The 11,732-nt window shown below is 41.5% G+C and overlaps 1 protein-coding gene across 1 annotated transcript; it reads right to left on the reverse strand.

Annotated features, from left to right (window-relative positions):
- Positions 1-9,855: 9,855 nt before the first annotated feature.
- On the reverse strand, positions 9,856-11,732 carry LOC147609304 (gamma carbonic anhydrase-like 1, mitochondrial). The gene is made up of 2 exons (XM_086787844.1): positions 11,255-11,732; positions 9,856-10,535 (listed from the first exon to the last, which is right to left on the reverse strand). The coding sequence occupies exons 1-2, from the start codon at positions 11,718-11,720 to the stop codon at positions 10,159-10,161; spliced, it is 843 nt and encodes a 280-aa protein (XP_086643970.1). The 5' UTR covers positions 11,721-11,732; the 3' UTR covers positions 9,856-10,158.

Raw genomic sequence — 11,732 nt, forward strand, 5'->3', positions numbered from 1 at the left:
ATTTTAATGAAAACCTATGCATAGAAATCCTATTACACCATGCTTATTTGTACAAAGAATAGCTCTACAATACATACTATCATGTTTTCATGATGTAGAGATCTAAGCATAGAAAAGCTACTATACCATTCTTATGTGCAAACAAAACATAGTCCTTGTTTGTAGATGAGAAAATCAAATTCAAGATCCCCATTTAAGTTCATGGTGGGATACATATGGGCTCTCAAAAAGATCAACACATAGACCTCAAAAAAAGAGAACAAAACTTATGTGCTACCTAGAGGGCTACTCAATTTCCACCCTCTTTTATTTGACTCTTTGCAAGTTCCTTGCATGCTTAAGGAATACATCCAACATGACATCATCAAACTCCATAGAGACACAATGTCTTCCAAGCTCCTTGTATGCTTTGGACATGTTCCCCCTGCAAGCACATCTACAACTACATCTTTGGGTTGTGTGAAACAATGTAGCAAAAATGTGGAAGCATATGGGATCCAATGTGATCTCACCAATAAGTTAAACATGTTGAAGAAGGAAACATTAAATTATTTAGGGTTTGAGTGCTACCTACTAAAGGTCAATTTGTCTCTCAGCACCTCCACGCTCATGCACTCGCTCATGTTTGCTCATTTTGGCCTCATTAAATGCACATTCTCTTATCCAGTTGCTACCAGACATCTACCAAACATGATTGAGTTTATAAAAAAGAAGATGTAAATGATTTCTTGACATAAATGGAACCATACCTATACACTAGATGACTAACAGATAGGTGTATTTGTGCTTGCTTCTGAGGAAGTAGGGAGCTCCTTGTCTCACTTTGTAGAGAATGGAATGCATAAGTGAACTGCAATTGGCGACACGCTCTAAAAAACTTTAGCACGTCACCATGCACTTGCACACTAGATGCCACCTCCATATCTAGGCCCACAACCAAGGTATGTGCTATGTCCATAATTTGACTCTAGTAGGTCTCCTTAGCAATATAACGTCGCCATTGTTTGTCATCCTTGGGCACAAGCTCTACTTTGCAACCTCTCTTCCCCCCCCAGGATCTTTAACACCTCGTTCTTTATGGACACACTTTTTTTGCATATCACAAGAATATGGTAGAGTAAAAATATAAATACAAATTATTTAATTAAAAATAAGACAAGTGAGTACCTTTCAGGTGATATCTTAGCTAAGGAGAGCATTCCAAGTTTGTCTTCAGTTACTACGCAAGATTTTTTCGCCCAATCAATTGAAAAGAGAGTTTGAAAGAAGTCCTCGCCATTGGCTAGATTTGCAATAGATTGGAGCTTGTAGCCTCTATTCTTCACCTTGTCTTTTGCTTTCTTTGCTGACTTCTCTTGTGCTTCTATGCACTCTTTGAAGACTCAAAGTAGAAAAGCTTACCTTACTAAGCTCCTCATGATACTTATTGTCATATTCCTCCTAGAATATAAGACCCATCAATTTTAACAAAATACATGTGTACAATAGATCTTATGAAAGTAGAAAACCATTAGGAGCTTACCCTTAAAACAAATTGTGAAATAACCACCATAGGAATGTCATACCATGGCTTCATCCCAGCACCAATTCTCTCTTTTGCCATCATCACCTTAAGATGTACCAATTCTTCTAAGGTGAAGTAGCGCTTGGGAGTCTCGTTCTTGGTTTAGCCAAATTTGTAACGTCTAGTCCTCCCATGTCAGATCTCACCTCCAACACCTCTAATCTTTAACCTATATGACACAGCTGAACCAGCTGAACCAGCTGAACCAGCTGACCTGAATGCTTCCCAGTTGACAAATAATAGGAAGCTTCAGTTCCAATATATTGTCTAGCCCACCATTTCCCAACAAGCTCTCCCTCTTAGCCTTTGTAACCATCCATTTGGAGACTATAGAGACAATATCACATAATGCTACTCAATTTAATCATCTTATTGGAATATTTTCAAAATAATGGACATAAAAACATACCTTTTTGTTTGCATAAGAGGCCCCATCTCCTCAAACATGTGCGTCAACTCAGCTTCACCAAATTGATGCATGGTAGAACTATACATTACCAATTCCTCAATTAGCCTCTTTGTAACATCTATTTGAACCTTTCGTGCACCTGCATTGTCTTGCAATTGGACAGTATCTTTGACCAATTTCTTCTTCCATAGGAGACGATTTCGTGAATTCCCTTCTTGAACTTTGTGGGAGTGTTGGCCCAAGTGTATCATTAATCATGGCATGCCATCTAAGGAAGGCATAACATAGTATGCAGTACATGGACACTGTTCCACACACATCACTATGCTCTAGCAAAAATGACATTTCAATGACCCCCCATTTGTTGTTTGCAAGAAATCCAGGCTCAGGTTTCTTTGTCCAATAGACCCTTGAAAAGATAATCATTTATGGATCCTACATTTAATAAACGTGGACAAGAAGGATTACGGCACTCAAAAGCGCACAACACCATCACTATGTTGCTTGTCATAGGCTTTATCCATAGGTGTCCATCGTACTTTTGCTCCATCCCAGCCATATTGAAGTGGGTTGAGGTGTCATATTGTGTCAGTTATAAGCCTTCAAAGAAGATAGAAAGTTAAGGGTACACCTACCCTAGATTATCTACTCATTCCAAACGTGACAAGGAGGAGCTCAAGAGGAGGAGCTTCTGAGCTCAAGAGGAGGAGCTTCTGGTCAAGAGGAGGAGCCTCAACAAGGTAAGCTTGCCCTTCTCTTAAAATTTCCCCTTCTTTTGCACATTTTGTAGGCGAAATATGGTGACCTGGCACGCTTGGCCTTTTGGCTAGCGTTGGAGCTTCTACTATTCAAATTTCACTGGCAAAATTCTTTGTTTTTTGGGCCTACACGATTTTGCTTAGCGTTGGAGGATCTCTTGAAAACATTTCACTGGCGAAATCCGTTTTATGGGCCAACCTGGCTACCTCCGTGTGCTTGCAATGCGCTTGCAAACATCAAGAAGCCTAAGGCTCTCACCTTCTTTAACATGGGCCCAAGAATGCTTTAACGTGGCCGCCTATAGCTTCATGGTTGTTTACAAGCCACCGAGGTAGCCAGGTTGGCCTTTGCGCAACCTGGCTAAACTATTGCAATAAGGTATTATAATAAACATATAATTTTGTTAACACCATTTTGGTGTTAACACTTTTACATATATATTTTGTAATGAAGTCCACATGTATGTAAGGCTAACACTTTCATATATACATTTTGTAATGAAGTCCACTCTCACCCTCTAAAATTAAGAGATAGAATAAGCATTTAAGTTTTCAACTTTAGATTTCCTAAGCGCACGGATGTCACTAACACATATCTTTCTTGTGTCTCCTTGAACTGTTTAATCAAAGGCTCACCCTCTTACATTAAGAGATAGAAGAAACATTCAAGACCCAAGAAAACTAGAATAGCACATCAATTAGGAAATCAATAATATATAAGAGTGAGGGTAGCTCCAACATCTAAGGAGACTCTATGGCGTAATATGCTACTATATGTCACAACATATCCAACATGTCTTACAAGTGAGCAAGAGAGCTCCTTATATAGGATATTTCTCACTCTCTTACATTAAGAGATAGAAGAAGAATTTTAGTTTTCAACTTTGGATTGCCTAAACACACATGTCACTATCACATATCCTTCTTAGCTACTTTTAGCATGTGTCTACTTGAACTATTTAATCAAAAGATTTGTTGACTTGGAAGATAGGCTCAACCACACCTTGAGCCCACACACCTCAAGTACACATGTCAAAATTCTCCTTAGTCCATGTAGGACTTGTAGAATGATTCTTCTCTCTCATACATACTTCTACACTCCTCCACATCAACTCTTTCCAACACATGCTCTAGATATGGAAGTGGGTAGTGGTCTCAAACTATGGCTACATTCACCTTTTTGAGGTTAACACAAACTCTGAATTTGCCATTTTTCTTAGGCACAATTGGTGAGACCCAGTATGCTCTATCTCATAAATGAATCTTGCATCAATGAGTTTTTGTAGCTCATCCTTGTCCATTTGTACATATTTTGGATTTATTAGATAGGGTCATTGCTTGATTGGTCTTGCATCTTTCATGATTGGAATGGTGTGTTTGACCAATTCAAGAGAGGAACACTTGCATTGTTGTATGAGAGCTTGCATTCTTTCCACCTCATCCTTTGCATTTTGATTTTCAATCACCTCTTTATTAATCACCATTGGCGCATTCACTTTGTATCCATAAGTAGCCTCAAAAGGCGACATGCCAATGCTTACATGATTTGTGCTATTGTAAGAAAATTTCGCCAAAGGTGACCACTCATCCCATGCATGTTGAGTATTGGGCAAAAGTGTCTCAAATATGTCTCCACTGACTTATTGACTCTCTCCGTTTGCCCATCCGTTTCCGGGTGATAGGCGGTGCTAGGAGTCAACTTGGTACCCACATGAGCTCAAATAGTGTCTTCCAAACTGAACCCATAAACTTAGCATCTCTACCACTCACAATTTTTTGAGGCATTCCATGCAATTTGAATACAAACGCCACAAATTGTCTTGCAACCATAGATGCCACATGGGTGACCTTGGTAGGAATAAAGTGTGCCATCTTTGTCAATCGATCCACCACTACAAACAAGCTATCCCAACCCTTCCTTGTGTGAGGAAGTCTCGTGATGAAATCCATAGATATATACATCCAATTTTCCTTGGGAATAGGTAAGGGCTGAAGCAAACCTCCCAGCTTATGTGTTGGATTCTTGTTTAATTGACATGGCAAATACCTTGTGACATACACATGCACATCTCTCCACATCCCTTTCCAAAAGAAACTCTTCCTTATCTTGTCAAAGGTTTTGTATAGACCAAAATGACCCGCCATAGGGGTTGTATGCATTTCCTCCATCACCTTGCTATTGTATGATGAACTACGTACAAGACAAACTTGTCCTTATAGTACAAGAGACCATTCTTGAGCTCATAATGAGGCAAATCTTCATGTGTAGCTTGCTATAATTTATGTACCACTTGTGACATCTTTATGTAGCTCTGAGATTACATTCAATGAAAAAGCCCACATATGTGAAAGAGCATCAGCCCACATATGTGAAAGAGACAAGCAAAGAGATGAGCTTGGGACAAGAGTCACAAAGACCTATCAAGCTTGCTCATTATTCACAAAGAAAGGTACAACTTATATAGGCTCCAAGAGCCCTCCCAATGACCTAAGCAATGATGTCAAGGGCTTGCCACCTAGCCCTTATCTAGATCCATCTAGGCTTTACTATTCCCTTTAGAAATTGGCCACTTACATAAGAGAATAACCTTAGACTTCATGTCTATTATTCTATCCTTAGGCTTAACTAAGCTGTCCCCAACTCGCACACAATGAATGCTAGATCACTTAGATTCTAACACTCCCTCTTAATCAAGCATCCATACCATGCAGGGTGTGCTTATGAAGTACTCACACATCACACTCAGTGATAGTTAGTGCCCACTGGCTTAACCAAGTTAGATTACATCAACCACAAAGGTTACATGCACATAAGCAATTTATGTAATCCCTCACTAATGTCACACATGCATTTCATGCATGCCATGTTGACACCATTTGTTAAGACCAATCACACACGTAATCTCGTGTAAATCTCACACATGCATATCTTACTCATGCCATGCTGAGAACAAACATCTACTTGACACACAGTCAAATAGTGACACAAAGTCGATGAAGGCACTAGGTCGTCCCCATGACACCAAGCTACCATCCCTCCAAGAAACACATGCCTTAGAGCATGTCATACATAACACACAGTCATAGAAGGCACAAAGCCGCTCAAGAAGAAGTGTTTCACCAAGGAGCATTATGAAGCCATAGCATTTATATGCACAAACACATGCTTACAAGATCTCCAATGAAATATTTAAGCACAACGTGCCATGCCAAAAAACACTCGAGCATATACCACCTTCAAAATGGCATGTGTACTATGCACCATTCACGGCAGTGAAGGCACTCATGGAATAGAATTGCAATAGCTCTTCACATATTAGTTACAAAATCCTTAAATACGTGCCATCCACGCCTTTGACCCCTGCAACAAAGGTTGAGTCACCCCTTCCATCACGATTCAGGAATCAACACACCAACGCTTACATAGTTAAATAAATGCACCAGCTTTGCAAATAGCGACAAATGCTAACAAGAGCACTCCATCACCGCGCTTAGCACTGCACCTTGACAGCCACCACGCTTGACACTGCTTGTTAACAGCCACCGTGCTCAGCGCCACCTTCATGACCACCATGCTATGAACTTCGTTGGCCTCTGCCAACCAGAGCACACCACACCGTGCTTGGGCACTGTTCACACGATTAGCAACAACTCTCAGAGATGACTCCAACACCTTCTGATGGCCGCAGTAGAAACAAAAGATCAAGACATGCCAACAGTCTCACAGAACCTTTAGCCGATGCTTTTTCCAGTGAGACAGAGGTCGGAACCCAACAAAGAGTTTTGGAGTAGTTCTTGAAAATTTCCACCTTTAGAAAATCTCCATTATCCTCTCTCTCTCTCTCTCTCTCTCTCTCTCTCTCTGTTTTGCGAAGAACTCTCTCTCTCTCTCTAAGAGACTCTGTCTCACTCAGAGTAGTAGATCTGAATTTTTCATTCTCTCTCGCTCTCTTAATAATGAGAAACTCTCTCCTTCTCTCATTGTTGAGAATGCCTCACATATAGTCACTCAAACAAATTTATCCATCCTTTCCTCTCTCACTAGATTGAGCCTATGGCTTCACATGTCTCTTTATCTATTGTAGAAACATTTCTCAATTCTCCAGAGTGTCAGTCAATGGATTTACAAGAAAACACTACACATAGATAATCACGAGATAGGCCCATATATCACCCATCTCCCAATTAAGATGAGCTTAGTATATAGCTCAACTAGACAAGGATTCACAAGAAGAGAATCCCAGAAGGAAGAGAATAAGGAAAGGAATAATCCCTCTTTTTCTCAACTTCTCTCATAGGCCCATATATCACCCATCTCCCAATTAAGATGAGCTTAGTATATAGCTCAACTAGACAAGGATTCACAAGCAGAGAATCCCAGAAGGAAGAGAATAAGGAAAGGAATAATCCCTCTTTTTCTCAACTTCTCTCACACTATTCTCCCTAATGTTGACATACTCATAATCTATTGTAGCAACATCTCCCTCAACCTCCCCAAGGTTAAAGAGACACTACACTTCGATATGAAAAGTAGAAAGAAATAGAACTTAGAGAATGCATAGGAGAAGATTATCCCCTTCAATTATATAATCCACATAGGATTAAAGAGCATGATTAGAGAGACGAGAAGCATAATGTGGACTCCAACACACAGTTAGCTCCACACATAATATTCTTCACAAAGAAGGTAATGTTGGTAATCATGAGGACACTAACACACAATTAGCACCACCTAAAATCTTTACAATGAAAATTATTAGGGTGTTAATTAACACATAACTAACTCCCATACAAACACAACTCCTCACAAAGAAGATGATAATAAGGACATTAACACAAAGTTGACTCCTCCATAAAACAAGCATCACAAAGAGCTTAATAAAGAGCTAAACAACTTCTCACATAGAGTGAGCTCCCAAGGAAGATGGTTCTGATACCATATTGGAATATTAGGGATTGCACTAGAGAGTGAAACCCTAATTTCCACAAGCACAAAGCTTAATCCTAACCTCAAAGATTAATGCTACTCTAATCAACACAATCAAAGAAGATTAAGATAAACATAACTAGCACAAAGCTAGAAGTGAAGCAAGAGATTAACACATAGTGACAAGCAAAGAGATAAGCTTGGGACAAGTGTTTCCACATAGTGACAAGCAAAGAGATAAGCTTGGGACAAGTGTTTCCACAAAGGAAGGTCACAAAGACCTATCAAGCTTACTCATTATTCACAAAGAAAGGTACAAATTATATAGGCTACAAGAGCCCTCCCAATGACATAAGCAATGATGTCAAGGGCTTGCCACCTAGCCCTTATCTAGATCCATCTAGGCTTTACTATTCCCTTTAGTAATTGGCCACTTACATAAGAGAATAACCTTAGACTTCATGTCTATTATTCTATCCTTAGGCTCAACTAAGTTGTCCCCAATGTGCACACAATGAATGCAAGATCACCTAGATTCTAACACTCTCTCCACTTTGGACAACCTAGTGCAAGGCATGTGTGCCATAAATGTGCCACTAAGCATAAAGCATGTGAACGGCACAAACCATGTGACTCCTACACTAGACATGTGCCCCTCGGACTTTTCATGTGGTCAATCAATGTGCCCTTCGTGTTTACCATGCACTTTTTTATTGTGCAAATAACCTTTGAAGATACAACCATCCAAATGAACCTTTCTAGACAAATACACACTCTCTAAGGTTTATGCTCAATCAAATAATTATAGGATCCAAGATCACTTAAATTCCAACAATTTCCCTTGATTTGGTGATCCTAGGGTAGGTACACTATCTCATTCTAATATTTGAACTACAAGCAATGACCCTATGCCCAAGGTTTATGCTTCCCCATGTCCAAACTCACGATCCAAGATCAATATTTCAACACCCCCCTTGATATGGTGATCCTAGGGTGTCAGAGATCTCATCCTATTCCAAGAGTTACAAAGCAATGACCAAAATAGAAGACGAGGGTCTAGAAGATTTCCAAGACAGCTATTCATCCTCACTCCGGGATGGTGATGTGTTTCTAACCTCAAATCTCCAAGCTAAATAATAGAGTGCTAGTGCCTAGGTTAGTCCCCATGCCCTCGACTCAATAGTCAACAGGTGCATCACTAATGGTAACATTGATCATGGCAGACTCGCATGCTCATTTGGCCACTTACAAATGTTTTTACAAAAGGAAAGCTTGATGAAAAATCATGTCAATGCTCATATCGTAGAAGATGCTATCAGCAATTTCAATGACGCTCTTGTTTTCAATTTTAAAACCATGTGAATGAGGCCCATGTTAACACACCTTATGGAAGTTCCTTTATACATATGCTTTCTTGCTAAAGGCTTAACCTTAGGGTATTTATGATCCACACAAAAAAAACTTCTTCCCTCCGCCATTTGAGCTCTGTCAAGTTGGACCATCTATGGCATCTCCTTCAGCTGTTCAGAGGAGATGCCACTGTGCCACAATGCTGATGTTGATGAGCTTGCCCCCTCCTGCTAAAGGCTTAACCTTAGGGTATTTATAATCCACACAAAAAAAACTTCTTCCCTCCGCCATTCGAGCTCTGTCAAGTTGGACCATCTATGGCATCTCCTTCAGCTGTTCAGAGGAGATGCCACTGTGCCACAATGCTGATGTTGATGAGCTTGCCCCCTCTCCCCCCCCCCCCCCCCCATCCTTACTAGTCATTCAAGTGTGCATACAAAATGTTTATATAAGCTTGCAAAACCGGAATCATTCCTGCCTGCACACTCAGAGACAGCCATATAGCATGTAACAGTAATGAATGCAAGCCTATCCATAAGGAGAAGGCCATACACACCATAAATTATTCATATGGGCACTTCCTACCTAACCCTGAAGATGGAGAAGTAGAAGGAAAGTTTTGCCTGGCTGCATTTAAACTTCCAAGGTCATAACATCTCCCACACTCTCATCCCACCCTTGGGACGAGTATTGGCGGCATAGCCGTGTACACATCAAGCTTCTGATTAAGTAACCCATGGTTCAGCTTCTATTCCTTGCACTTCTGCGCTATCATACAATGTATATGTGGTTTGCTGCATTGGCTATGTTAGAACCTCTCTCTCTCTCTCTCATAATACATATTAAAAACAGGAAAAGGCACTTATATAATTTGCAAAAGAAAGACAGCACTAACTACAAAAACGTTCAAATCATTCTTATCCCTCAGGATATCTCAAGAAAAGGTTTCCCCAGAATTATGTTAGTCACGACTTCCTTTTATTTGTAAAAGCATTGCAGTTGACAACCCAAGATTTTCCCTGTAGAAGGGAAAGGCAGGAGCCTCATATCAATGACCTAATGTTTTTTTCCCCATGTACCAATAGGGCAAACACGAGCAACTCCAAAGCAAGCTGCCAAAGAGTTTTCTGCAAAACAATCCTCAGACCATTCAAGCTGGCAGCAAGAGTGACTTCTTCAACTTTTCAGCCTCCAAGTAAGCTGTTGAGTATGGTAGAAACTCGCATGCATGCATTTTGGCAACAATTCGCATTTTCTCGGCCAGCAATTTGATATTGTGTACTTCATCATACGTCAGCTGCCGTACAAATCTAGCAGGGTTACCAGCCCACAGCTCACCGGCAGGTATCCGTCTGCCAGGTGGTACTACCGAACCTGACTCAAGGATGGCATGTGTCTCCACAAGAGAGCCTTCCATCAGAATGCATCGCTGTCCAATAAGCACCTCGTCCTCTATGACACATGATCGCAGAGTGGAAAACCCTCCTACCGTGACATATTTGCCAATGTCAGTTTCTGCTGGAAGACCTGTAAAATTATCAAACAAGACAAGGGTAAATGTTCAGACAACGTGTTCAAGTCACCTCTTGTTTGCCCTAGATGCACTACACCAGAGTCCAACCAGTGCAGCTCATAAGTGGACCATGCAAAACTGTAGTCTTGACACAACATGCAGTTATTAACCTCACGATGGCATGTTATTTCTCTTAAGTGCACCATGCCAAACCCTAGCCAAGACTCAGAAATGTTGCAGCTACTAAGCAACACCAAACCCTAACCAAGGCATAATGTTGTCATGGCATGTCATTTCCCTGAAGTGTACCATGCCAAACTCAACCAAGACACGAAATGTTAAGCTGGAGCCCAGGCACGAATTTCTGGTTAGCATGTCATTTCCATTGAGAGCACCATGCCTGCTTAGGCACATAGTTGGCTCTCATTTTAAATGGCTGCACCATCCAAACCCTGAGCAAGACACAATGTTGCAATTATAAAGCTCTCATTGCACCATAGCCTAGACGCAATGTTGCAGCCATTGTGCTATCAACTACCACCAAGCCCTAGCCAAGACACAATGTTGCAATTAGTTCCACTGACTGCACCTTACCGAACCCTCAACAGGGAGGAAAAAACTTCAACCCCATGCATCTCATGTTGGGATCAGGGCAAGCTTTTCCAAATCATGCCAAATTCAGCAAAGCTCTTAGGGTAGATGAATTGATGAATAAATGCACAGGGAAGAGTACCTGTTGGTGAGGTTTTGGCCGCATGGATGACACACTTGTCCTGGACGTTGGAAGCGAAGCCGATGGTGATCTTGTTGAGATCGCCTCGCAGGACGGATCCATACCAGACAGAGGAGGCATCAAAGACATCCACAGCGCCCGCCACGACTGCATTGGGGGCGACGTAGGCATCCACAGCAATGTAGGGGACGATGTGGTGGACGGGGAGCACCTTGCGCTGGCCGCGGTAGTCCCACTCGACATGGCCGGAGCCGTTGACGGGGGAGGCGGAGTTGTAGGCCCAGAAGGATCGAGCCTGCATATGGAGAGCGGGGTTGCAGAGCAGGCGGGCAAGCCCGGATGTGCGAGCCATGGTGCGGCGAGCTACGGAAGCCATAGCCTCTCTCTCACCTGCAGTAGACTGACTAGAAGGGAGCAGAAACGGCTCCTGTCTCGAGGTCATGAGTTCGAACCCCGGATGGGTCATGTCGTATGCTCT

This window comes from Cibotium barometz, chromosome 51, assembly GCF_041138505.1.
Source record: "Cibotium barometz isolate CiBa-2024 chromosome 51, ASM4113850v1, whole genome shotgun sequence".
Taxonomy (NCBI): domain Eukaryota; kingdom Viridiplantae; phylum Streptophyta; class Polypodiopsida; order Cyatheales; family Cibotiaceae; genus Cibotium; species Cibotium barometz.

Bases quoted from the DNA above. Each gene is read 5' to 3' on its own strand.
- LOC147609304 (XM_086787844.1), bottom strand. From the start codon at position 11,720: ATGACCCATCCGGGGTTCGAACTCATGACCTCGAGACAGGAGCCGTTT. The intron at 10,536-11,254 runs GTACTCTTCCCT...ATAATTTTACAG, and splicing joins GGCCAAAACCTCACCAACAG to GTCTTCCAGCAGAAACTGAC.